This window comes from Doryrhamphus excisus, linkage group LG8 (genome assembly GCF_037039965.1).
Source record: "Doryrhamphus excisus strain RoL-2023G ecotype Guam linkage group LG8, RoL_Dexc_Guam_v1.1, whole genome shotgun sequence".
In the NCBI taxonomy this organism is placed as follows: domain Eukaryota; kingdom Metazoa; phylum Chordata; class Actinopteri; order Syngnathiformes; family Syngnathidae; genus Doryrhamphus; species Doryrhamphus excisus.
This window is the reverse complement of record NC_136364.1, coordinates 18,826,832-18,854,483: the sequence shown is the minus strand read 5'-3', so window position 1 is coordinate 18,854,483 and position 27,652 is coordinate 18,826,832. Positions and strand designations below refer to the sequence as shown.

General features: G+C 39.1%; 1 protein-coding gene across 3 annotated transcripts in view; it reads right to left on the bottom strand.

The window, feature by feature from the left end:
* LOC131134281 (leucine-rich repeat and fibronectin type III domain-containing protein 1-like protein) overlaps positions 1 to 27,652 on the bottom strand; it is a 144,032-nt gene that overhangs the window by 30,130 nt on the left and 86,250 nt on the right. For all 3 annotated transcript variants that reach the window (XM_058079380.2, XM_078792956.1, XM_058079381.2), the window contains exons 4-8: positions 25,722 to 25,873; positions 24,757 to 25,010; positions 24,416 to 24,659; positions 24,168 to 24,325; positions 23,671 to 24,057 (exon numbers count right to left, since the gene is read on the bottom strand). In XM_058079380.2, the coding sequence (XP_057935363.2) occupies positions 23,671 to 24,057; positions 24,168 to 24,325; positions 24,416 to 24,659; positions 24,757 to 25,010; positions 25,722 to 25,873 (1,195 nt within the window). The remainder of the gene's footprint in view (positions 1 to 23,670; positions 24,058 to 24,167; positions 24,326 to 24,415; positions 24,660 to 24,756; positions 25,011 to 25,721; positions 25,874 to 27,652) is intronic.

Genomic DNA, 27,652 nt, shown 5'->3' with positions numbered 1-27,652 from the left:
GTTCTTACTTTGTTTGTTTCCTTTTGTTTTGTTTGTTTTTTCATTACGACCTTTGTGTCGCCATCATTATAGTGATTTTTTCACCCTTGTGTGCTTCTTTTGTAAAATAAATAGTTCACTTCGTATTGAGACATTTATTTCAATCCTGGCTGTAAGATACCCATTCACCTACTGAAAATTGGAATTCAAAATTTTGCAAGGTAGTTTTATTGTACTTGCTGTAAAAGCATATTCTTTCAAAGGAAAAGTGAGGAAATTGTATTTATAGAGGACATCTCTCTTTTAGGGTGAAAGCGTATGATTGTATCAAATTGTATTGTATGAAATGAATCAAAATGACAAACCACAAATGACTAGAAATGAAGAAAAAAAACTGTCCTGCACAAATTGTAATGCATTTTTCAAGATAATATTGCTGTCACCATTTTCTTTGCACGATGTCCATGTTTTACTAAACAATAAGAGTAAAACGGTATATGATGTAAGACAAATAAATACCCAATATGGTAGACGTGTGTTGCTTTGAATGTGTTCTATAGGGTAGCCGAGTGGCGAGCGGACAGGAAGTGATGTCAACGGTTTAGAGATTAGGTTTTCCTATGCATAGGTTAATGCAGTAGCAGCAGCAGTTGCCTGCATTTTACCTATTGTTCGAAAATAGAAATTGAAATAAAAGCTTGTTCCAGCAATTAATCTGGAATTTGAGTTTCTCACCGACATTACAGTAACATTACTGACACCTAGTGACCAGTGTAGAATACTACATATCAGTCTTTGAATGTTTTTTTCTGAATGCCTTATATTTGTATTTTAGTTCATTTAACATTTTTATGCTTGAATATGCTTAATTTAGGCAATAAATATATAACATTTGCGTCAGTGTGCATATTAAACCACAAAATAGCATGGTTTATTAATTTAAATATTTTCATAATAGCGTGAATAGGAGTGAAGCCTTGAATTGGAAGCGCAAAGTGGCGAGAAATGACTGTTCATATATTATGTAGCAAATTACAAAAAAAAAGAGGAGTCTCTAACTCAGTGCAGCCGCATATTTTTTTCATATTTTTTATTATAGAACGGCTGGTCTGCTACAAGACAATGCTGCCAGTCTTCATCAATGTTGATCCCACTCTCACCACAGTTATAAAATGTGTCTATGGGGAAATAAATAAACCTCATGCCTGGAATTGCTCTCCCTTTGTATTACCTCCCTTTCCTTCCTCCAGCTAACAGGAACAGATAATCTATCTGGAGATTATTGTGAGATTAGATGGGTCTGCGGTAGGTTCTTGTGTGTACTATCATGTTGGGAGAGCCAGACTGAGATGAATGGGAGTCTGGGGGGTGTTGCACTGACTATAGGAAGATAAATGAACAGGTGGCCATGGCCACAGACTAACATAGAGAAATAAACTGAGCGACGACACAATCAAAGACAGAAAGACCAAAAAAAAAAAAATAGTGGACAAGGATGAGAGACTGTCCTGCTGTCTGGCTTCTATGTATTTACTGTATATATAAGCAGCCGGATTGGCTCCTAATAAAGCATTCTATAGCCTCAAGAGAGCCCTATATGTATGCCAGTGGCATCCCCATTTATCTTTCATTTCCTCTATGGATTCTGAAAAGAGCATACCGGATAGCAAATATAGACTTAAATATCGATTAGAACCATTTACATGTATGCATTTTTCATATCCAGCAAATACTTTGACCGTTTAACATGTTTGTACACTTTGCTGCTCTCCAAGCATTTAAAAAAGGTCGTCTTCAAGGTGTGATAGTGTCTTTTTATATTGAGTAATAGACACACTTGACTCAACTATGCATTCATGTTAATAACTGACAGGCAGGAAAAGATCTGAAGTGATGGTACCATAAATGTGTTTACTCAAGAAGGTGTGTGTGTGTGTTTACTTCACTGTCAATCTCATGTAGTTTGAAAAGGCAGGCACCATGGCCCGGAGTGATTCAAAAGACGTGAAAGCAATACATCAGCTGCTGACGTGTAATGAAATAAAAATGATGTAGGAGCTGTAAGGGGTGCGTTGATAGACAGCAAGACAATGATTGATGAACGGAAACAGAAGGTGTATTTTTAGACTAAATGCATATTTTATTGAAAATGTGCCAGAGATGCTTGTCAGGAGCTTTGTTCTGTCTTCCTAAAATGTGCATTTGTTGCTTGCATCAACTTGGAATCCCTATTGTGAGTTGAAAAGTTCATTTACTGGCCAAAATTAACCGTTCTGGCAAGTACAAGCAAAAGGAGCCACCGACTGATTCAAAGCCTTTGCGAGTTACATCACAGTGAGTCACATCTGGCACAGTCAGTCCACTATCTGCTCTAATTTCTCTGCTGCTGAGTTCCTCTATAGCTAAAAAAAGATTTCACTTCATTCTTCCATCTATTAAACATTTGGTTTGTTTCAACCTCATTTCTTGCACCAGCAGGTGACCAGCAATCACACAGCAGGTACGTTAGTTAGCGCATATTGAGGATTCAGGTACCGATGTTGCATTTATCGCAAGGTCAAAAAAAGAATACCGAGATAATAATCATGTTTCTCTGCCTCGAGTGCTTGTGTAAACATGCATCTGTTCCCTGTAAAATATGCCCAATTAGCTTAAAATCTAAAAGTGACTGATAAATCTGTTAACGCTGTAATTGGTCACAGGGATTTGGGGGATTTGTGTTTTGCAAGTATTTCTTACAATTTCCATTTTTAAACCATAATGAAAGAATCCACATAAAATAGCATATTTGCCCAGGCAGCGTGATTTTATTACTTAAAAAAGCTAACCATAATTATACAGCATAATAAAAATGGCTAGAAAAAGACTGAAGGTCAGACTTTACTCTTCTTTCATATGGCTCTAAGTAAATAATGGGCATGGACACACATACACACACACACATATGCAGTCACACACATTGTCACAGACATAACCACATGGGGGGAAATGACAGTTTCTGTCAAGCAGACAGAGTCTGACAGAATCAATTAGCAAGCCGGGATAATGGAGAATGCTAGATTCAATTAAAGTGACAGTTTTCCCTATAGGCACACTGCTCACTGGGACATTAAACAACCAAACTGTGTGTGTGTGTGTGTGTGTGTATTTGATTGTGTTTGTTATTCTGTGAGTGTGTATGTGAGTGTTCCAGAATCTTAACATTCTGAATGACTGTATGGATTTCTCCGCATGTGTGGGTTAGAGCTTCAGATGGCACTACTACGATGATTTAATTCATAACGTAACTTTGTGTAAATGCGGTTGTTTTAAAGTTTCAAGCAGTTGTTTAAAAGTGTTGTATATCTTCTATTAAATTAAATATGCACAACCAGCATTCATATGTTGCCAATAGCGATTTAAAAGAACATTAATTTTCTACTGAGGGGCGGCACGGTGGTCTAGTGGTTAGCGCACAGACCTCACAGCTAGGAGACTAGGGTTCAATTCCCACCCTCGGCCATCTCTGTGTGGAGTTTGCATGTTCTCCCCATGCACGCGTGGGTTTTCTCCGGGTACTCCGGTTTCCTCCCACATTCCAAAAACATGCTAGGTTAATTGGCGACTCCAAATTGTCCATAGGTATGAATGTGAGTGTGAATGGTTGTTTGTCTATATGTGCCCTGTGATTGGCTGGCGACCAGTCCAGGGTGTACCCCGCCTCTTGCCCGAAGACAGCTGGGATAGGCCCCAGCACCCCCCGCGACCCTCGTGAGGAAAAAGCGGTAGAAAATGAATGAATGAATGAATAATTTTCTACTGCTTTTCCTCACGGGGGGTGCTGGGGCCTATCCCAGCTGTCTTTGGGCGAGACAAAGGGTGCACCCTGGATTGGTCGCCAGCCAATCACAGGGCACATTTTGACAAACAACCATTCACACTCACATTCATACCTATGGACAATTTGGAGTCGCCAATTAACCTAGCATATTTTGGGAATGTTGCAGGAAACCGGAAAAAACTCACGCATGCACGGGGAGAACATGCAAACTCCACACAGAGATGCCCGAGGGTGGAATCAAACTCGGGTCTCCTAGCTGTGTGGCCTGCGTGCTAACCACTCACCGCCATGCAGCCTTAAAATAACATATTTGTCACAATTCTAAGTTACATTTTGAATGAAGATGGACAGCATAAACAGGATTTGTTTCTGGTTTGTTTCTGTAACAAACCAGCAATGTAAGGGCCCACCACATTCTGCCTCCTGTTTGGTATCCACAGGCTCGAATCCCCTGACAGATTTGACAAAGGCCTAGTTAATATACCCCAAGTTAGAAAGAGCCTTCCCAAGTGTGTCTGTTCCTTTTGTCTTTTATTGTCAGTGGTGGGAATATTCTATGCTCTGTACTGGATGATTCGGAAAACTCCTAGCTTGCATTGTAGTGTGAGTTTAAACATGTGTGAATATACGGAACAACATGAAGATTATTGGCAACTAACCAATTAACATTAATTTTAACAGATCAGCACTGGACTGTGGAGTGTGTCGTATTTTATTATAAATTCTCCTTGTATTGAATGCAGAACAAATCTGCCTGCCTCTTATTCCATCCATCTTTTCATGTAATGTTGAGTGGCAGGAGGCGTTATACAGGATGAGGAAGAATGGAAATCAAACAACTGTAGCGGTAGCTGTAGCAGCGGTATGAATCAGAGAGAATCCTATTTCAGAAATGAAATGTGAATGCGAATAAAATAATACATTTTATTTACAATACTCCAGACTTATGTTGGCATTAGCAGTCAGACCATATCTCCTCAAATATTTGAAATCAATTGTGGATTCATAAACAATGGAACATTGCACAGCTTGAATACATATTAGGCAGAAGTGGGCTAATATCAAACGCCACACACATTCTCTCAATAGTATATTTGATATCTAAACGTCAGAATTCTGTGTTTTAACATGTTTTAATTTATTTCTTTTGTAATACTTCTCCCACAGAGCTCCTTGGCCCCCACCTTTAGGTTGACTGAGCAACATTTTAAGCCTAACCAAAGGCCATTTCATCCAACCACAACCTGAATAAAGTCATATAAACAGAAAAGGACAATTAAAAAACATGGTGACCTTTATAAAATTAATAATATGTGTCAACTTAGTGGTTAGCATGTTGTCACTTCGGAATCTCTGTGTGGAGTTTGCATGTTCTCCTCATGTGTATGTGTTTTCTCCCACATTCCAAAAACCTATGAGCCCTGCAAATGGCTGCCGACCAGTCCAGGGTGTACCCCGCCTCTCGCCCAAAGTTAGCTGGGATAGGCTCCGGTATACCCCTGCGGTTCATCTGCTTATGAGTCTTTAAATTTCACATAACAGAAAAAGGGTTATTTTTTAATTTAACTTTATTTATCCAGGTAAGGCAATTGAGAACAGGTTTTTCTGCATTTGCAATGCCAACCTGGCCAAGAGGCAGCATCCAATATGAGAGACAAGGGTACAATAAAACAGATGTTGCATAAGCACTCGGATGCCATAACTGCAACTTATATGCAATGTCTCTACCTGTGACTCAAAATGTTAGTGCTTCTATGTCTTCCTTAGCATGTCCACTTCACTTTGTGAGTTCTTATTCTGCAGCCTGCTTTAGGCAACAGGAGGACGTGTTGCTATTTCTGTGACCTTGAAACGCCAGACGGCACAACAAAATGGGAGTTGCTTGTAAAATAGCAGCACAAAGAATAATAATAATAATCCCGTTGTATGTTGTCTTGTGATTCCAGGTCTTTCTCCCATGCATGAAAAGCAGCAGTTTAAAAATGAATAAAGAATAATAAAATAGCCAATCTCCAGAGTGATCAGAAGGTAATGGTATTTACAGAAGCTTGGGCCTCGTTACATCATTTGTAAATTGAATCATAGCACCCCTAAAATACCACTGGGGATAGCAGTTTTTATAATAGACTGTATTAGTATTTCCCGAAACGTTGCCTTGAGAAGAAAATGTAATGGACTTTTGTCTCTAAAATGATATTGTCTTATGCGCCAACTGGCCAGTGAGCATCCATATAACACACACACATTGCTGATACTACAAGTTGTAGAATATCACTATCAGCAATAGCGAGCTGGTGTAATATTAGCTTACGTAGCCATTCCCGGAGGTCCCTATGCACCTGAGTACAGTGGCTTGTGAGGGTTTTTGTGCAGTGTTTTGTGTGTTGGAGAAGTTGAATCTGCAGTGGGTTGTCAGTCATAATTAGCATTTAAACATTGGCATTGTTAGTGAATAGTGAATAATATGAAGAGGTTGTGGCTGCACGGCGGTTAAGTGGTTAGCGTGCAGACCTCACAGCTAGGAGACTAGGGTTCAATTCCACCCTCGGTCATCTCTGTGTGGAGTTTGCATTTGCAAGCGTGGGTTTTCTCCGGGTACTCCGGTTTCCTCCCACATTCCAAAAACATGCTAGGTTAATTGGCGACTCCAAATTGTCCATAGGTATGAATGTGAGTGTGAATGGTTGTTTGTCTATATGTGCCCTGTGATTGGCTGGCGACCAGTCCAGGGTATACCCCGCCTCTCGCCCGAAGACAGCTGGGATATGCTCCAGCACCCCCCGCGACCCTCGTGAGGATAAGCGGTAGAAAATGAATGAATGAATGAAGAAGTTGCCTACAGCCACATTTGTTAATGTCAGTTATTTGACCCAATGGAAATTAGAAATACCAGCGATTGTTACAAATGGACACCCACAGTTAAGTAGAAGCAGGACTTGGACTATTTCCAATGTGTGTGATTAATCATTTTTAATTATTGTTTGATACTATAATAGATGGATCTAACAAATGGGGTTGATTTTCTAAGAAATACTGACACATGTATCTCATAAGACTGATCTTAGGCAAGGTGAAAAAGTTTAAATGTTCTGTATTCATTTTCTTTAAAGAGCATTTTGGTATTTTATTAATTTGCTAATTAATATACTAATTTTAGACCTGCTAAAATCCAGACTGTATTGACTGTACATAGCCAAACAGGATAGTCTTCCTCTCCAAACTGCCATATAATCTGTGTCTGTCGATATGTCATTTTGAGTGGACACTTCGGCCATTTTCTTCTAAACCAGCCTTAATAGGTTATATTACAGTCTCTGAGAGATTTACTCCCACTTATCCACACAATTGATCCACAAACTGGCCATGGCCTATCAACCAGAGAGAATAGGCAAGATAGTAGCGACATAGAGAGGCACAACAGGGATTTTTAAAATGAGGCCTGGAAATGTGTTTAATATCGTACAATTCATCATCATCATAGATGAAGTAGAGAAGTAATGAATGGGAGTCTTGATATGGAGCTTTGGAATAATAAAAAGACAGGAAATGAATGCAGAAGGATAACATTTTGTGGAATGAGCAGTGTTGACACTGGGGAGAATGTATTTAGTTCAACTGGCAGATTAAAGCCTAATTTTACATCAATCTAAGTGGGCCATAGGGGGAGAGAGTGAGGCTGAGCCTGATGCTTGTTAATGGCTTAAAAGTCTTGTAAAGGCTGCGATAGACCTTTGAGTTCAATGACAAGCTGTACTCGATGCACAGTGGAAGTTTTAGGAGCATGTGTTCCGTTCAATAGCATAGATTACCCTGGCCTGTTTAATCTCTCTGGTTTGAATGTATTAGTGGTGGTAAACTTGATTCTTTTTACTGGCTGGAGCAGTGCTTCCCAAACTCTTCATCTTCAAGGAGACCTATTATGCTTTTTCCTCTTTTCTGATCTATAAATGTAGTTAGAATGTTGTATTCTCATGTTAAACAATGCCGAAGTTTCAGATAATGAAGTTTACGCATTTGAAAGTGAGCCCTGGGTGACTCAAAACGCTCAGTTTCAGAGGGTGTTGCAAAACTGTTCCTTTGTGATGTCACAGAGGGCATGGCAATGCTTCTCTGTGCTAGCAATGGCTCATAAAAAGTGTTTCTTTGGGTACAAGGGAAAGCCACATTTGTTTACAATACCTAAAGATGCCACCTTCAGGCAGAAGTGGTTGGAGTTCTTGATTCCCGACTAGCAAAAGAAATACATTTTAAACTGTCAACGGCATTTCACACTGGACTATTTCGTGAACATGGGCCATTATGCAGCTGGACTAGCCGACAAACTAGCATTACATGGTTATCAAATATTTATAAGACCAGGCAGGAAGTTTTTCTAAGTCATGGAACAAAATGGCTTGTCTGTGTAGCATTATAGAGTGTGCATACAGGGAGTAGGGTTGCTAATAGCCATTTCCCACCACGATTAGTAGCTCTACACAAGTTTTAAACAATGGTTCTCGTGCAAAAAACGTGTAATGACCACTGTAGATGTCACCGATAGGTTTTCTACACCAACGTTAAAATGCTAAAATTACTACTCATTGAGAGATGTCTTGAACTAACCTCTTTTCCTGAAAAACATTGGACTGACAGTCGCAGTTTAGTCACAGTGACTGTTACCGTGACAGTAAAAAAAACTCAATAATCAACCATCTTTAAAATGTACTGTAAAATGTACTGTTAATCCTAAAACCTTTTTCTTTTTAACTCAGGTTTTGTTTTCTTGCTTTAATTGGAATGCCATCAGGATATGCACTCCACATTCCCAACCTATTTCGATCGGTGCAACTACAATTGCTGTTGAAATTGCCCTCATTGAGCTGCTGTCACATTCTCCCAAAGTGAGCAGTCTTTTTGAGTCTTGTCGCTTCTCCAAGTTGAAACAGCTACCCCAACTGAATTGAGCTGTTAGATTAATGTCAGAAGTGAAGGTGATATGTCTCAGTGTCTTAATCTCATGGGGGGGTAGTCGTCTGTCACATTCGTAGAAGCTCCATGCCAGTGCTTGGTTGGTCACAAATGTAAAAAAAATCCCAACTGTTTTAAAGTGGGATTATTTGGCTTGGTTGCACGGCGGTCTAGTGGTTAGCGTGCAGACCTCACAGCTAGGAGACCCGAGTTAAATTCCACCCTCGGCTATCTCTGTGTGGAGTTTGCATGTTCTTCCCGTGCATGCGTGGGTTTTTTTCCGGGTACTCCGGTTTCGTCCCACATTCCAAAAACATGCTAGGTTAATTGGCGACTCCAAATTGTCCATAGGTATGAATGTGAGTGTGAATGGTTGTTTGTCTATATGTGCCCTGTGATTGGCTGGCCACCAGTCCAGGGTGTACCCCGCCTCTTGCCCGAAGACAGCTGGGATAGGCTCCAGCACCCCCATGACCCTCGTGAGGATGAGTGATAGAAAATGAATGAATGAATGAATGATATTTTATGTAATATGTGACTGTGATTTTATGTAACTCTTGTTCTTTATTACGATTATACTACTTTATTTTACATCCCTGCAGTTCTGATTATTTAAAAACAAAATACATCCCAGTCTAAAAGAGCATTTGTGTTATATTTATGTTTTTGTAATGTGGGTCAAACACGGATTCATTTGTGTCTCAATATGGCCTCACAGTAAAGTTGAGGAAGTACTTTAGATGGACGCAACCGGGATTAGAAAGTGGCTAATCTTCCATTTGTTACCAGTAGAGCTACGGCCTGGAATTCCACATGCATATTTTGAAGTTATTGGGACAGAGTGACTGTCAGTAAGTTGTATTAGCTGATTTGCACTTACTTTATATAGTAAATGTGCTACATTTCAAAGCTTTCCACATAGTTTCATGCTGAGAAAATTTGAAATTCATTTGAAAAGTTACAGATCCCTTGTCCAGCTCTGATTGTAGACGGATGCATTAAAATTGGATTCATTTAAATACATTACATATTGTATGGATGCAGAAGAGCAATATAAACACACTGAATAGCACAAGAATTTAATAAAAATATATATTGGGGTTTTGTAAAGATCTTATACAGAAAATACAGAATATTTTCAGATAAAAACAGATACTGATACTGTAAAATGTCCTGTATATGATCTGAATTAGAACATATTTGGCAAACTAAAAGTATTATAATATTAAAAGTTGCATTTAGTGGGGCAAGAACAGGTTTTCTATGCTCAAACTACAAAAATATTTGATTTGAAGTTAGTGTACATTTATCTGCATTTTATACTATACGAGATTCAACCGTGCCAGAAATGGAAAATCATGACAACCTCAGCATCAAATGTGTGGGTGTGTTGCTTTTTACAAGATCAGCAGGGCACGTCCAGAATGATGTGTAGGTAGTCGTTATCATGTACAGTATTTTGACTTGTATCTAATATAAGGCGTGCTTAAGTACATTTAAATATACTACAAGCCTACAACTGCACGGCGGTGGAGTGGTTAGCACGCAGGCCTCACAGCTGAATTCACTTTCTTTTCTTTTTAGATGTTGCTAAATTAGCAAGGCATGGTGTTTGCTGTCTAGAGAGGTTGGTGCTTCATGTATGTCTGAAAGCCCCAGGACTCCTGACAGCAGCTTCTCTCCATGGAGAGGGTCCTCCCTCCTAATTAGGCATTGTTCCATCCCTTCACTCTTCACTTCTACTCCTTTGCTCCTGCATTTAATGTGTCTCCCTCTATTTTTATTCAACTGGCTTTTCCCCTTGCCCTTTGCCCGCCAACCTCACCTATTCTTTGATCTTGCCTTTTGCCTTTCCACACCACTTCACTCTTTCCCAACTCGTCACTGCTACTCTTATGCTCCCCTGTTTCCCATAGCCCTGCATGTTAATAATACATCACACACAAAAAAAACAGTTAGTGTACTGCGCCTCTTTGAAGTAATTGTAAGTAATAGAGACAAGGGCAATGGCCGAGTGCTTAAGAAATGTTTTTGGTAAACAAAAAAATGAATAAACACTTCACTGAAGGCGAAAATGAAAAACAGCTGGAACCAAAAAGGAGAAAGAATTATATAAAAAAAAATACATATTTATCAGACAGCAGACTTGAAGTTAGCAGCAAGCATATTTATTATCTGCTTAGGTTGTTGGAGTAAATATAATATTGGAGTTCATTGCTTCACTGACACTGTATTTGCATAAATGGTGTGCCATGTATATGATAAACAGAATTAGAAAAAAAACAAATAACAAACGCATTCTGAAATAATGGCAAGTGAAACAAACAGTCTTTATTCAAATGTTATCCATAATTGGTGGGCGGAGCCACTGATGCTCACTTGAATGCAATCAGTGCTGTACATGTTGTTTTTTTTAAGTACTTGCACATCACTTACTTGCATTCTAGTGTCACGATACACTCAGAACAGAGGGGGTCATGAGAATGAGACGTGATAACATCTTAACATTAGTTTTAATAAAACTACAAAAATATATAGGAATGGATTTGCTTTTGGGGTCATCGCTAATCGTAGGGCAGTGACCAGTGTCCCGTTTTGCAATCAAGAAATCCACTCAAGGATACATTTACAGTATTTGCTCTCTTCCTGCTCTTTGCATCAGAGCCGACTTTGATTCCTACCCAAACACGGTTGTTACGAGGCACCAGGGTGAAATGGTTTAAGAATAATAGGCAGCAATGGATTTAGACTGAAATTACTATTAATAATTAAATAGAAGAAACATAGCGGGTCAAATGGTTTGTTGCCGCTCGGGCAATGTATTGATTTTTTTAGTGTTTAAGATAATTCTTGTGCATGAGCTCAGAAGTACATTCCACTGAGCTGGTTTGTTCTGACCCGGCACAGTGGCCTAGTGGTCAGTAGTGATGTGCGGATTGATAACAGATCTTTGTGCTGTAAAATCAATTCTCAAATCAAAACATTGCTACTTTGATAGTTCGAAACAATTCGAAATTAGTCAGTCTGCTGAAAGATTTGGGTTTTCTCCAGGTACTACGGCTTCCTGTAGTTCATTGGCGTAAGTGTGAATGATTGTTTGTCTGTGTGCCTGCAGTAATCTGGCAACCAGTCCAGGGTGTTCTCTGCCCCTCACGGACTTCAGCGAGGATAGACTCCAGTTTACGGTAGTCTATAACCATGAATAGGTCCCCAAAAAAGATAAATCTCAGAAGAAAATAGAGTTTAATTATGAGTAGATGTATTCCTTTTAATGCAAACAACAACAAAAATATATCATGTTGAAAGACATTTTCAGAACAAGCACTCAGCTTCTTCTGAAAAGTACGTAAATACAGATGGTCATAAAGGAGCAATTTTGCAACTACTACAAAAGCTTGAGCAAGACAAAATACTTTCAAGAAGTGGATGAACGCTCCAAACTCCACTACAGTGGCTGGTGTTGTGTAGCGGGGGATGCTGCTCACAGATGGAGCATTCATGAAAGAATTGTTCATAAAAATATCAAAACATCTATTGTCCAAAGTAAAAAAAAAATACAAAAAAAAAACAAACAGGAAATTACTCAGATAATGAAAGAAATGCCTCTCGCTGCAAAGACCGTCAAGGGCAAGACCAATTGAATGGCGACAAACATCACCCGTGGGCAATTTGATTACATTAATTCAGTGCAAGCATCTTAAATTGCCTGTGATGAGTCAAGTGATGTAAACCATATTGAGCAGACAGCACTGATATACAGATATGTGAAGTGTGATTGACTTTCTTATGTTAAAAAAATGTCATCCTCTGGAGTGCTGGAGTGCTGGAGCCTATCCCAGCTGTCTTCGGGCAAGAGGCGGGGTACACCCTGGACTGGTGGCCAGCCAATCACAGGGCACATATAGTAGACAAACAACCATTCACACTCACATTCATACCTATGGACAATTTGGAGTCGCCAATTAACCTAGCATGTTTTTGGAATGTGGGAGGAAACCGGAGTACCCGGAGAAAACCCACGCATGCACGGGGAGAACATGCAAACTCCACACAGAGATGGCCGAGGGTGGGATTGAACTCAGGTCTCCTAGCTGTGAGGTGTGTGCGCTAACCACTAGTCCACCGTGCAGCCTAAATTTCATTTTAATTAACACAAAGATGGAAAAATGGCCTACGTAGTTCAGTGTTGCAATTATTAGGAAGAAAGCCTTTACATTCACTATGCACTTCAAGGTAACTAGTTTATGAGATGTGTAATGTTGTGTGACTGCAGACTTATTTTTTGCTTACTGGAAGAGGAGACAAAATGGCTCTTTTGATGTTAATGGTTGCAGACTTTCGTTAATATGCAGTATTTTGAAGTATTATAGTGTCTTTGATAACACGTTCAACTTGTGTCATTGTTGTGACTATATGGCTTCATAGACTCAAGTCTTCACACTTCAGCATGGGCGGTACAATTAAAATGATTAAAAACTATATTAAAAGACTATAGATGCATTACTCTGGGACATGGGCTGCTAACAATATCACACATCAGCACTGACTGAAAAACCATAATAGTTTCAGAAAGGAAAGACAACCATGACAAGACCATTCTAGATTATGTATGGAGGCATATGTTTATTTTTAGACACAATCTTGGATTTGTTATTCAAAAGGCTATGAAAGACATGAACTAATGGAAAAGAAGCACACAACAGTATGCATAATAACACAATTAAGCACAAGAACTGACAACGAGTCAAAAGACAGAAGCATAGAGAGAGCAGTGTGACTAGTGTTACGTTTCAGGTCCATATGAAGGGCAAAAAATAGATCTTTCCATGATATCAAACCCATTCCACAGAGCATATTATCAATATCGCTGCAGGAATCTACTTTCCTGTGAACTAAAACAGCTTTGGTCCGAAAGGACCTTCTATTAAACGAACAAACAAGACACATACAAAATTACTGTAGACTATAATATGGGGCAAAGTTTTAATCTGGCTGGTCCTCCAACATCAAGTTAAAATACTGTTTTATTGTATTTTATACTATTGTAATTTATAAAGGAGCAGAAGCATGAGGACCAATAATTAAAATGCGTTTGTTGAAGACCTATAGACAATTTCAGCTTATTTATTGTTAAAAAATATATAAACACACGCACAGTGCAATTCTTGAGCTCATAAAAGCACAACAAAAGGTTTAGAATGTATTGTTATATTGCTTACATTTTATTAAGAGTTGAAAGAGCTAAGAGAGATCAAATATTATCCCTATTTACAAGCCAAATCCGCTTTAAATCCTGTATCCCTGCCGAGTTTGTCATCTTCTCCTCCCCTTGTAGATATGACTTCTTCCCTAACATGCATCATATTTCCTTTCATCCTCTTCACCTCTTTTTATTCCTTCACTCCTCTCCTCCATCCTTGCTCCCTCACCCTGTCTCCTGATTTTGGTTAATTACTCTTCCCTCCATGCTTGAGGTTCAGAGGGTTGGGTGGGAGTTAAGACTGTTAGTGGACAGATGAGTAGGGAACAGTTAGGTTAGTGGGGGGGGTGGGCATGTTGCTGGATAATTAAACATCGATTTGAGACGATGATGAAAATAGCAGCAAGACACCAAACAAGGGGATTATGGGTTGGACAGCTGCCGGCGATCTGCTGAGTTCAGCATACATCCAAGAGCAGAGAGGAAACGAGAAGCAGAACAAGGAAGGAATGGACGGAGGAGATGAGATGCCAAAGAGACGAGCGCCGATAGAATAAGGCAACTAAAAAAATGACAGGAGAACACACACAGAGAAGGAGATCAGTGAGGCAGGAAAACCGAGAGCAAACATGCCATCTTCTAAGCAGGACATGGACGACATGATGACAGCTAAAATGTGAAAACTAAAGCGTAAGAGGGGGGGTGGACTAAAAAAGACATTAAAGAAAAATTGAAAGTAAAAGCCCACGGACACATAAGAGAGAAAAAGGTATGACAGGAATAAAGATCAGGGTTTTTAGTGACTGTGAAGTACTGACTCATTACTTCTACATTTAGTTGTCACAACTACAACTGGTGCCATGCTGTATGTCTGCGTCGTATGTGTGTGTTTCTTATGTGGCCTTTAGCTCGTAGGTGTGAAGGTTGTGAGTCATTCAATTCAAACAAGGTCAAAAAATTGGAGAAACTGAACGGAAAACATTTTGTGTTAGCCTCTTTCACAAAGACATTCTGCAAAAATCAGAAAAGATCAGAAAACCATCTCTGGTACAATAGTCCACATAGCCATGCAATGAAAAATCTTTCCATGACGTTTGAATCAAAAACGTGATGTCCGTATATACAATGCAAGCAGAAATGTATTTCCAACTTGTAAACACCGCAGCAACTGTAAACACAACACTTGTTTTTGCTCCAATCTTTGCTCAAACCGTCTTATTTCTCGATAACATGGTTTTAACCTGTTTAAATTTGTGTCAGTGAGCGGATTGCCAAGCCAATCCTTGCAAAATGATGCTTGTTAGTAGACACCATGATTATTGCACAGGTGTGCCACAAGCTGGTCACAATAAAAGGCAACGAGAAACACTGGCATTGGCACAGTACCTTGGAGTTTTGATATTTTGTCATCATTAAAAAGTCAATGTTGTATATAAAACTGATTAAAAGGGACATATTTATATAGTACTTCATAGCAAAGCTTATAGCTTTCCTTTCCTTACATCATTCTTGTTAAAGGCAGGCTGGATGTTTTTGAAAGCAATCTCACTGAATGTTAAAGGGGACCTGTTATGCTTTTTCCACTTTTCTGACCTACAAATGTAGTTAGAAAAGTTTCAGATAATGAGGTTTGCGCTTTTGGAAGTGAGCCCTGAAAGAAGTTTGGGATGGCGCAAATTGAAAAGGCGTGGTAAAACCGTTCCTTTGTGACATCACAGAGGGGCGGACGTCCTTATATGGGTCATAGTTAGGAAGCACTTTGGGCGTGTGACCAATCACAATGGAGTGGGTATGCCCGAATCAATTAAAACAGACTGTTTCGGCAGGAAGCAGAAATCCAAGGAAATACAGTTGGAATAGGTGCTGATTCTGGAAGATCTAAAAAGTTTGCTGTGCGGGTTATTGTGTGTAGCTGCTCTATAGGAGACCACAACTCAATACAAAGGGTCTAAAATGAGCACAATAGGTCCCCTTTAAAACATTTTGCTACTGTAACCAGGAAGTCATTCTCAAGGCCAACAGTTTTGGCCCCTCCCACGTCAAATAACAAATCAATGTTTTCAGTGAGTTTTTGTGTTTGATTCCAGGAGATACAACAATTACGATCTGAAGTAGCATCGGTGACAGCAATGTTGACCTCAATATGACCCCTCAGTCAGTACCCCTTTTTGTACAGAAGGTGTCGTCTTATTAGACGTGTGAGTGCCTCTTCAAACAGGCTGGGCCTTCACGACACGTCTTGGTTGCCTCTATCAGTACCTTAGTTACACCATTTCTGCATGTTAAAGACATACACTACAGTACTTCTGCACCCACCTGCTGTGCACTGACAGAACAGCCCCCCCCCCCCCCCTCACCCCCCCACTCCCCAACACACACCGACTTGCATACTTCATCTTTCTTTACTTCATCAGCTGTTCCACCGCTAATCCTTCTGAGAAGCGGTTATCACCTACCAACACACACATACAGATGTCACTGGTTTTAATTAGTGTGATCACACTGGGCAATGAAAGGCGGGTGGATTTCATGGAAGACTGCACTCGGCAGCGACTGTACTGTGCGCAAGCCATAACTCTGAAGTCATGCAAGCAACCCGGATAAACCCCCTGTGGTGTTGTCTGTACAAAGTGGTGACCGTGTTTGCAAAACAGATGAGGGAAATACCTTGATGATCATTTTGCATGCCGTGCTTGGACAGTTAAAGTAGGTCATTAAGCGTTGGCCATTAGTACATGAGAAGGCATGTTGTTCTTCTATAAACTTTTCGTTTTGTTTTCCTTTTTTACAGCAGTAAGCTCTAGCTAACAGAAGATATGTTTATGGTCTGCTAAAATAATGGCTTTGACTGCCAAGATAAAGGATTATATACCCAAGCTCACCAGGAGGTGATCAGACTTTTACAACAAAGTAAACAAACTTGAAAGATGGCACTGTACTTCATGTACAGACACACATTTGGCCCATATATCATATGTAAAAGTTTGGAATGTTTAAGAAAATGTTGAAAACAAGAAAAAGTTGTTTTATTTTGGCCTACATTGGGTTGGGCTCAGCGTGTTTAATACACAAAGTGGCTGCATATTATTATTATTTTGTATGTGACCCTCAGTTTATTGTAAAATAAACAGTAATCCTTCATGTATTGCAGTTAATTGTGGCAGATTGTGAATTTGTGCAAAATAGAAAATAAAATAAAATGGCACAATAGTATAACATATTGTTAATATTTGGTCCCACTTTTATAACTAAACAATGTAAGAAGTGGAATTCTTAAGTATGCCCATCACTCTGCTTCCAATATTCACTACTGTCACCTGAATGTCAACCTAAATGATAATCATCACAACATAATTTTGGCCCATATCAAGATCTTATGCACTGTCACACAAACTTTGAGCATGATCCAAATAAAACTGTGGTTAGTGTTCTATCATAACACCTCTATGATGGTGTCAGACAGCCAATCCCTGGGTTTGGCCCCCGGTGGGAGACACTGAGCTGTGACATGCATCTTGCATTATGATGGAAATCTTGCAATACTGCAAAGTACTATATTTACATTGAAGTCCACACTTTCCATCAAACTCTATTTGTATTGCTGATAAACAAACTTACTTCAAGTGGTAAATCTCTCACATAATTTTGTTAATAAACACACACTCACAGGGTATTGTTAAGTAAGATATGTATCAGCGTTATTTCTGTCAGCTGCCCTTTGTCCTCACATTAAATTTGTGTTTTTCCATGACAAGGCTTCTAGTAATACAGATAATAAAAATAAAATAAAAATGCATTAACGTGCCAGTGCGAATTGCCCTAATATTACTCAGATATGTTCCATGATTATGACTGATAGCTGTTGTATCAAAGACTGAAGAAATGACTGTCATCAAAGATAGGCAGCGCTGACAAATATATTGCAAATAGAAAGACAAATAATTCCAATATATACATATCAGCCCCTAATAATTCATCCACCTAGGCTGACTTCAGCTTGCACATCCAATTGAACAAACAAGTGCAATTGATTTGACAGTAAAGGGAGTTTAGTCAAGGAAAAAACAGGTTAAGTTAAGGCCAAACCTATTTGCCTGGATAATGTGCTAAACCCCGGTGAAGCCTCAGTGGAATCTAAGCTATTGATTCGGTGTGAGGTGGATGGGTTTGTTATGACAAACATTCAAAAAACTTACACAAACTCAACAGACGTGCATGCACAAATAACCCATCAGATTATACACAAATCCCGGGTCTTCATTAGTCTAGGCAATTTCATCTAATTCATAGTCTCTTGTTTTTTTCCTGTTACAGCATCGACCTATTTTTATGGGACTGAGATCAGGGCTTTGTGATGGCCACTCCACAACATTGATGTTGTTGTCCTCAAGCCACTTTTGTGACTATTTTGGTGGTATGCTTTGGGTCATCGTCCATTTGGAAGACCCATTTGCGGCCAAGCTTCAAACTTCCCGGCTGATGGCTTGAGATGTTGCTTCAATGGTTCCACACAATGTTCTTTCTTGCCAATGTCATCTATTTTATCAAGTCCACCAGTTCTTCCTGCAGCAAAACAGGTCCAAAAAGTGATGCTGCCATCGCTATACTTTTCAGTTGGGGTAGTGTTCTCAGGTATACAAGCGTGCTGCATTTTTTCCAAATGTAGCATTGATCATAGTGACCAAACAGTTCCACTTTAGTTTCATCAGAACACAGGACATGTCTGCAAAAATTAGGGTCTTTTTGTATGTACTGTATGTACATTTTCAAACTGTAATCTGGCTTTTTATGTTGCTTTTGGATTAATCTTTTATCACATATCATATTGGATTTATCCTTTGTCCCATTTTGTGTATGCTTATATGAGAAAATGCAATGTACAGCAATCCCTTGTTTATTACGGTATTGGTTCCAGACCTAGCCGTACAAAGTGAATTTTCGGAAAATACAATACAATATTAGAGCAGTTACAGCATTGAAACATGTGTGTATATGACTTTCTAAACACATTTTTTAGCCTTTTGAAACCCCTCTAGGCACCCCATAGTCACCTTTACACTCATATTACCCAATATAGTAGATATAATGGGAGAAAATAAGCCATTTAATACATGAATAAGTCATGTGTGTTTCAATAAATGCCTTCCCAGATGTCTGGGATTCAGAGTTCAGTTTTAGCTGCAGTCCGTCAGAAAATCAGTGAAAAAGTCTAGCCTATTTTATTAGTCTCAGTCCACCCTCACTGAGATGTTTGAGTAAAAAGAAAAAGCACCGCCATACATGCTCATACATACCACTGCCTACCCAGCAAATAGTAAGAAATCCGCAGGGCCACTCTACCTACTGGCTGCCACCAACATACTGTAAATGGGCTTGTCGATGGTTGCTACGCAAGGGAACTGTTGCCATATTTAGAAAATAAAAGTAGGTTGTTTCCCAGGAGAGCTGATCTGAAGAAATAACTTTGGGGATACCCCATTACCATTTAGGTCTTTCCAGAAACAACATGTGTTTATCACTACTGTTATATGGCAATATGCATTTTAAATATGAAAAATATAAAATGGCGTGTAGATTGTCAGCTTTAAAGTTTCACCAAAATGCAATTACACCCCAATTTAGGGGCATTTAATACTTTAATACTAAAAACCTTTGCTGTCAATGGGCCTTAAATACATTTTTCTATGAAAATGAATGGGATGAATGAAATTGTTCCCAACTCCTTGCTAGTATAGGCAGCACCTACTGTTTCCTACATAGAAAATGACTCTTGTGTATACAAACACACTAACTAAAGTTGGTGAAGGTTGTGAAAATTTAAAAGAGAAATAAAATGTAAGTGAAGCGTAAGGCTGAAATCAATAGATGTTGAAATCAGTGGCGGCGGCGGGCCTGTGGGTGCAGTTTGCAGTGCCTTTCAAGGGCCGCGGGGGCGTGCCGACTGACCATTGTTATCACAGCTGGACCAGCGAGTACAATCCCTGAATGCTGCATGCACATATGCGTGAGCGAAATAATTACATGTTGCTCTTTCTTTAATCATGCAGCTACAGACCAGCTACTGGAACCATAAAGCACATATTGTTGCAGTTATATTTATATTCAAACCAAAAAGCTGTTTTACTTGTCCGTACACAAATGCTAAAACCATATTTTCTGAAGATATCCACTCTGGCTGGAGTTTGCCTTTTGAAGGACAAAAACCTCCATTTGCATGTGGATGTGGAGACAAAAAAATATGCATTTTAAAAATATCTGCATTTATGTGGACATAGCCTTAGGTGAAAATTCACAGTTAACGTTTTAACAAAAAAATTTCTTTAACGGTTTTTTTAATGCTCAATTCATGCCCATGTCCTGTTTGACCTTTGGCCAACACCACAGTTTGAGGAAGGACAGCAGTGTGGGGGAGCCACAAGCGGTAAGAGATATCGAGCAGAAATGGACAAAGAAAAAAGGTTATTTTGAATGATTAGTTTATCGTCAAAGCCCTGACAGATGGCTCTCGTAACAACACTAAAGTTATTTGTATCTACTGTCACAGTGAGATGAGTTGTCACAGACTACGTCAATGACCGGAGAGAAGTGAGAACGTGGAGCACTGCTGGTATTTTTTAAATTGTTAATCATACAGAGCAACCTTGGCAGATGAACATCTCAGCTAATGAGTATTTTTTTAGAAGTTTTTGAATTTTTTGCGATGAACTGTGAGCTAAAATTTGGGTTATGAGCTGCTATTTACCGGCAGGCATAGCCGAGGACAGCTATTCGGGGGCTTGTGGTAATGTGACTGAAGAGGAGAATGGATTTAAATTGCATTAGCAGCATGCTAGCGTACTTAGCAAAACATAAGTACATTATTGCAGTTTATTTTATGTTATTTATTATGTATTGTGTAAAACTATGACAGGGACAACATCAAATTGCAAAAAGCAATCTTCACTTAACTATAAAAGCAATCTTCACTCGCTAAATGTGCTGCAAAAAAGGTCAGTAAGGGTAATTCATAATGCCGCCTACAGAGAACATACTAACTCCTTATTTCTAAAATCACAACTACTTAAACTTACTGATATCTTCAAACAGCTAAAATAATGCATAAGGCTAAAAATAACCAATGAGCTAAAAATGTCATCCAATACTTCTCTACAAGAGAGGAGAAATATGATCTCAGGGAAGAACTACATTTGAAACACGTCTATGCTAGGACTACGTTAAAAAGCCATAGCATTTCAGTATGTGGAATCAAACTATGGAATGGATTGAGTAAGGAACTCAAACAATGCACAACGATGAGCCAATTCAAGAAACAATACAAGCAGTTGATGTTTGCTAAATACAAGGATGAAGAGTCTTGAACCAGTCATGTATATCACTATATTGACACTTACTATGGTACCCATTATGTCATTGGATGCTCATATCACCTTGTACTTCAGTACGGGACAAAAAATTAAAAAAGTAAAAAAACAATAAAAAAAATCTTAAACTATATTAGGAAAGCAGGAAGTGAACAAATGTAACAGTTACTGATTGTAAAAGTACCAGATGGAGGAGTAGGATTTAATAAGCTTTGCTTCTTCCTACTCCTTTTGGACATGTGGAACTGTGAACTGATTATGTGACGCACTCAATTGTGCATGTTCAAATGAAATAAAACCATTACAATTACCATTCCCATTCCCATTCCCATTCCCATTACAAAATTAAAGGAACTAAATCAATACAGACAGGAGTTTGTTTTTCAGAGGGGTGCACATCACAAATATGCACATAGCATTCAATAACAACATCAAATCTTGCCTTTATGAATTCCCACATAGTATCAGCAAGTGGGATCACCTATGAGGTGAAAGAAAAAGCATTTAAATATTTTAATGGGTTGACTGAAAATGTAACTACCAATGTGAAATCTGCATAGATCGATCAGATCTAGAGGCAGACAGTGTGAAACACTCATGAGTATAACCATTTCGATTTGGTACACACACGTGTTCAGTGGTCTTTTTATGTCGATGTGCAATTAGAAGTTTAAAACAGTAGAGCGTGAAAGAGAAATTGTATCACTGAAGCTAAATTAGGTAAAAACCACCAAATTAAATGCTCTGCTGGATTCAAAACAAATGACACTTGACTGTCAATTAGTGTAAAATCTGGCAAAAAATGAGAGACAACCAATTAAGTAAAAAATCTCAAATGCATGATTTAATTATCACATCAATTATTCGCAAGCCATAATACCAACAATCAGTACATCAGTACAGTCATTTGGTGATGAAGCTTGACAGACAACAGACGTGTTCAACAGCCACCGCTCAAATTTGGCTTGCTCGGATTCAACACACTTGTCAGTAGTGCTGTTCCACTGCCGAGCTCTTCATCTTTTCAGTTGATTAGACTTTTACGACTGCTTGACTGGCTAATCTCCACTTGTATCATCTATCATCTGCCCCCATCCGCATCGCAGTGGAAGAAACTTGCTTATTATCAAACCGGCAAATGTAAGAGGGACTGTGGTTGTCAACTCCCTGAAAAATAAATAAGGTACACCTTGTCTTGTTGACCCCAATGTCTTCACTCGTACCGATGTGGTGATTTATTTTTGTCTTCTTTACTTGTGAAAAACTATTTTTACGGTATTTGACTCAAACCTGAATTTAAAAAATAAAATTTTTTTTTTTGCAGTAATATAAACACATAGGAAACAAATTGTTCAACAATCTATGCTGTTTAGCTTAACAGTTAAAAATAGTTTTACATTTTTTAACTTTTTTAAATTAATTAATCACGACTAATCGCCATTTGCAATGATAATTCAGACATGACCAGTTTTACTGTATTTTAACAACAGAAGATTAACTGACAGGACACTGTTATACATATTTGAATGTCATCTAAAAGAATCACACTTTCTTTACCTGTGTTATTACGGACAGTAGGGAGTTGCGTTCAAAGACACCACATAATTTAATTTGAATTCACTTTGAATTCAAATTAAATTAAAATTAATTACAATTATGAAGTACGAGGTGAGTGATGAGAATAGCCACTTGTTGTTTAGTCTTATTGTCATTATACCTCAGATACAGTATGTATGTCTTAAAATACTGACATCCATTACACTGTCCCATATTAAAGTTAACCAGAGGGTTTAAATAATCATTATTATGTTTTTATATACCATTCCTGCCTCTGGCATTGCCTGGTAGACAACAAACTGGTCAAGGGTTCCTCTGGTTTTGTCGTTCCTCACATTATTATTATATGTCCACCGCATGCAGTTTCATGTCAAACAGAACTACAGAAAAAAGTTGCTTGAGTGTGATTGGTGGAGAATGAGCAAGTGAATGTGAGTGTGTGGAGGAAGGAGAGACGTTTGCAAGTTGAAGATAGATACGGTGTTGGAAACCAAGCACTGCTGTTGACGTATTAAGGTCAGAATAAAGTTAAAGCCGTGCCTCTGTTGGGATGCTACAGTTATATGAAGCGTCATAGCGTTCAGTCATTTCATTGGCATTTTAAAGACTGTTTTCGATTCTCTCTCTCCCTTTTCAGCTAAATATGAAACACATACTAAACACGAGTGATTCTATTTCTCAAGGCGACTCTAACGGGCACGCTACCAAACATACATCCACCCTAAGGCATTATATTAACGTGCCAAAAAACATAATGTACACAGACACACAGAAGATATACGAAGTGAAAATGTAGACACACCAACCTGTATACCAGTGTGTCATCCCCTGAGCTGTTGTACTGGACTTGGAACATCCTGACTCCTGACACGGGCGTCTGACTGCTCCATCTAATGAGGGCAGAGTTTCCTGTCAGCTCCACCAAGGAAACCCGCCGATCTCCTGCTCGTGTCTCATTGTTAGGCATCAACACTTTAGATGAGGTTAGGATGTCAGAAGGAGCAGGTTCTCTGGTCTCTGATGGGTCTCGGCTGCGGCTTGTGCTGTTTGCCAGGTGCGGCATTGGTGTTACAAATAGTTCCACCCTTCCTGTAGATTCACCTGCAGCGTTGGAAGCAATGCAGGTGAAGTTCCCTGCATCCTTTACGGAGGTGACATTGATTTCAAGGCTTCCATTCGGGAAAACCAAAGTTCTAAGAATAAAAAAAATAAAAAATTTGTAAATTAATTGTGATTATGCGAGACTGTTGGGGTGCAATTGCCACTAAAGACAACAGTTACACCACACAGCTCATTTAAATACCTTGTGCCATTAGATATAAGTCGCCCTTCAGGACTGATCCAGTGTACTTCTGGTTCTGGATCCCCATTTGCTTTACATTTGAGGCTGGCAGGTTGGCCTTCCATGGCCACAGTCTGCGGTGACTTGCGTGTCAACACTGGTGGATCACAAATAAATTCCTAAAGGGCAAAATACATTATAATTAATTTTCTATTTGTATTATTGTAATTTTTGTTTCAGTGGTCCCAAATCACACATGAACGTCTTACCTCTTCAGGTATTGTCCAGAAGTACTTAGCACTGAGGTCAGGGGGTGAAGCACATGTCTCCAAGTCATCCTCTCTCGTCAGTCTCCGCAACCACAGAAGTTCACAATTACAATGAAGAGGGTTTCCACCAAAACTCAAAACCAGGGAGGATAGAGGACTGCCTTTGGATTTAGCATAAACTGGTATTCTCAGGAAAAGTGGGTCAGGGGGAATTTTTTTCAGTTTGTTGGATGTCATATCCAGCCTGTTAAAAGAAACCAGGAACATATTTTGCAGTGGAAGAGAAAGTGGAGTAAACATTTTTAAAGCATCTCATTATCTCAAGGTACTGATTTCCTTACCTGGCAAGTTTGTGTAGGTTAGTGAATACTCCTTGGGGAACATTTTCTATGAGATTATGATCCATATTTAAGGTATTGACATTTGTTAGATGCCCAATTGTGTCCCAGGGAACTTGTGCAAGGTTATTGTAGCTTAAGTCTAAATCCTCTAGTGTGGACAGGAAGTCATCAAAAGCATGGGGAGATATGGAGTGAAGCTGGTTGTTGGCCAGAATTAGATGGCGGAGGTTTGTAAGGCCTTTGAAATGGTCATCCTGAATAAAAGCAAAAACATACAACAATGATATGATGTCCAACACACATTAAAAAGAATTAACCCTACTTGGTGCTGATTTCATTTCAGTATTAAACTGTATCTGCCCAGTGAGCCTGAATGGGGCTCCACCATTAAAATCGATGCTTGCAGCATTTTATTGAGTAAACAATTTACAATCTTTTCTCTCTTCTGTGCGTTCTAAAGCAAGAAAACAAGTTAAAATGAGCTTGCTAACAATGGATGCCATGGGAAATATATATTTTGACACAAAACGCCAACAGTGTTCCGTTTACATAATGGACTTCCATATTAACCTCGCTACAGCAATATTGTTATTGTGGCAGCTAACACGAAAAACTAAGATAAGGTAATGATAGGATAAGATATGCCTTTATTAGTCACACAAGTGGATAAACAATGCATTGCTAGCCGTTCGGGTCAGCGATGGAAAAGTTGATACCTAGCTCTTGATTTTGTTACAAAGACTCAACAAGATGATCGTGCTGGAAGACACAGCCATCCCAAGGAGAGCAGATATTGTAAGTGTTGTTGTTTTTAGGTTTTTATTACAGGGATTTGCAGTCAAAATAGGTGTGTCCCAATGAAGTGGATTGTTAGCTAGCTCATATTAACTGGCGTTATAATGCACAGAAAAGGGAAATAAATATGTGTTCATGTAACAATCATTGCACAGTCGAATGAGTTTTACCTTGATTACAGTTAATCTATTTGAGTCTAAATGGAGCGCTCTGAGTCGCCGCAGGTCATTGAACGCTGAAGGAAGGATCTGACTGATGGTGTTTCTGGACAGCGTCAGATGCAACAGGCTGGTCATGTTGGCAAAATCCTTCCTACGAACAGCTGTGAATAAATGAACACACACACAATTACACACACAATACTGCATCGACTGTGGATGTTTGCCTTTGTGATCAGTAGAGTTGGATATTGAAGTTCAACAATTCCTGTTTTCGATTCCGGTTCAGGGTCATAAAAGTTTGCATGATTCAAATGATGGTGCTAACCAGAGTTATTTTTAGATTAAATGTCTGTTTTTAACTTTAATATGAATTTTTTACACAGCTATTTTCAATCAGCATATAAATATTTCAAAAATGATCTTAAATTTAAATGGTATATATTTTTTACAAAAGTATACTTTTACAAAATGTTTGAAAAGCACTCAAAATATGTGAGTGCTTATGCATTGACAAGTGCTGCTTGGGCTTGGGCAGGCTGTTGTGCACACTCAGAAAGGCTTCATGGCAGGTGGGGAAGCATAGAGGAGGAGCCCAAAGCTGCCCGGGAATGGTGCCGGGAGGCCAGACAGAGCGATGAAGTGTTCTCTCTGGATCAGACCCAGCGAGGCTCTGTAGAAGGTGCGGTTTAGCGAAGGAAAGGGATACAAGAAGCCCAGAAATGGTGTGTGGAGCCCGGCCATAATGGCGTAATGGAAAAGTGTTCCACCAGGCGCGTGCCCAGAGATGCTCCGGGGAAGGAAGCCCGGAAATTGTACCTGGAGGCTGTCGGGCTGTGCATCGATACAAGGAGTCAAAAAATCGGAATGTTAGCCACGTTTCCCATCAATGCTAAATACTTGATGCCCAACCATAGTAGTGATCATTGAGTCTCTGCATACAACATTATGCTCGAAACTGAAGTCAGTCTATGTTAAACCTTTGGAACATTTTTTAAATACAAATATGAGCCTCCACCACTTAGATCTTGAAGGTTTTCAATTCAGTTTTTGAGTCATCAGGTCAGTTCCAAATGAATGCACATTTTGGCCTTCGGTTTATAATACAAAATATCCCAGATTCCAGCATTATTGGCTATGTTTCCATGCAGTCAAATAACCCTATCATGACTGGAATATTAGCAACAACCCAGTTGCAGACGGCCATGTGAACACCAATAATTATTTTGAAAAAACCTGTATATTACCCCTGGGTTACTCCTTTTCCAACCTGAATAACGGGTCATGTATACACCTATCAGGATATTCCCATCAAAAGGAATATTGATTTGTGTTCTGCGCATGTTCCAGTCGAAAGGAATCTTGGTTCTTTGACAGGAAGTATTGAATTTGAAAACACGGCAGTACGGAAAACTGCAAATTTTTGGAGTGAGAAGGAAACTAACCATCTCATTAATGAGGTTAAATATCCCAGGATATCCCGATTGTTTCCGATGACTGTACCATGTATACAGGAATAACCCTGTTTGATCGGGCATGTAAACAGGTTATTCCGAATGTTTAAGAAACCGAAATATTCACCTTAACCAAAATATTGACTGCATGTAAACGTAATGATTGGTAGGATTAATTAAGTAACATATAAAGTAAAGTTCCATAGAAACGGTCAAAGTACAACCAGACGTGACTTCTACTGTATGACCTAAATGACTACAGTTGTGTGACAAGGTTAATGGTGCATCAAATCCTCTTTCTGGACACCGCTATAGCTGTATGTTTTCATTTCTCAGTGGGGTACTAAATAATGAAGATGTGGCATGGTTAGGGTCTACAGAATATACTGCAGGACACTGCAGAGAACAAAAATTATTCTTGCACATCTCCAATGCAACTGAAGGATACGGAGAGATGTTTACTGGTATGTACAAAGAAACACAGCATTC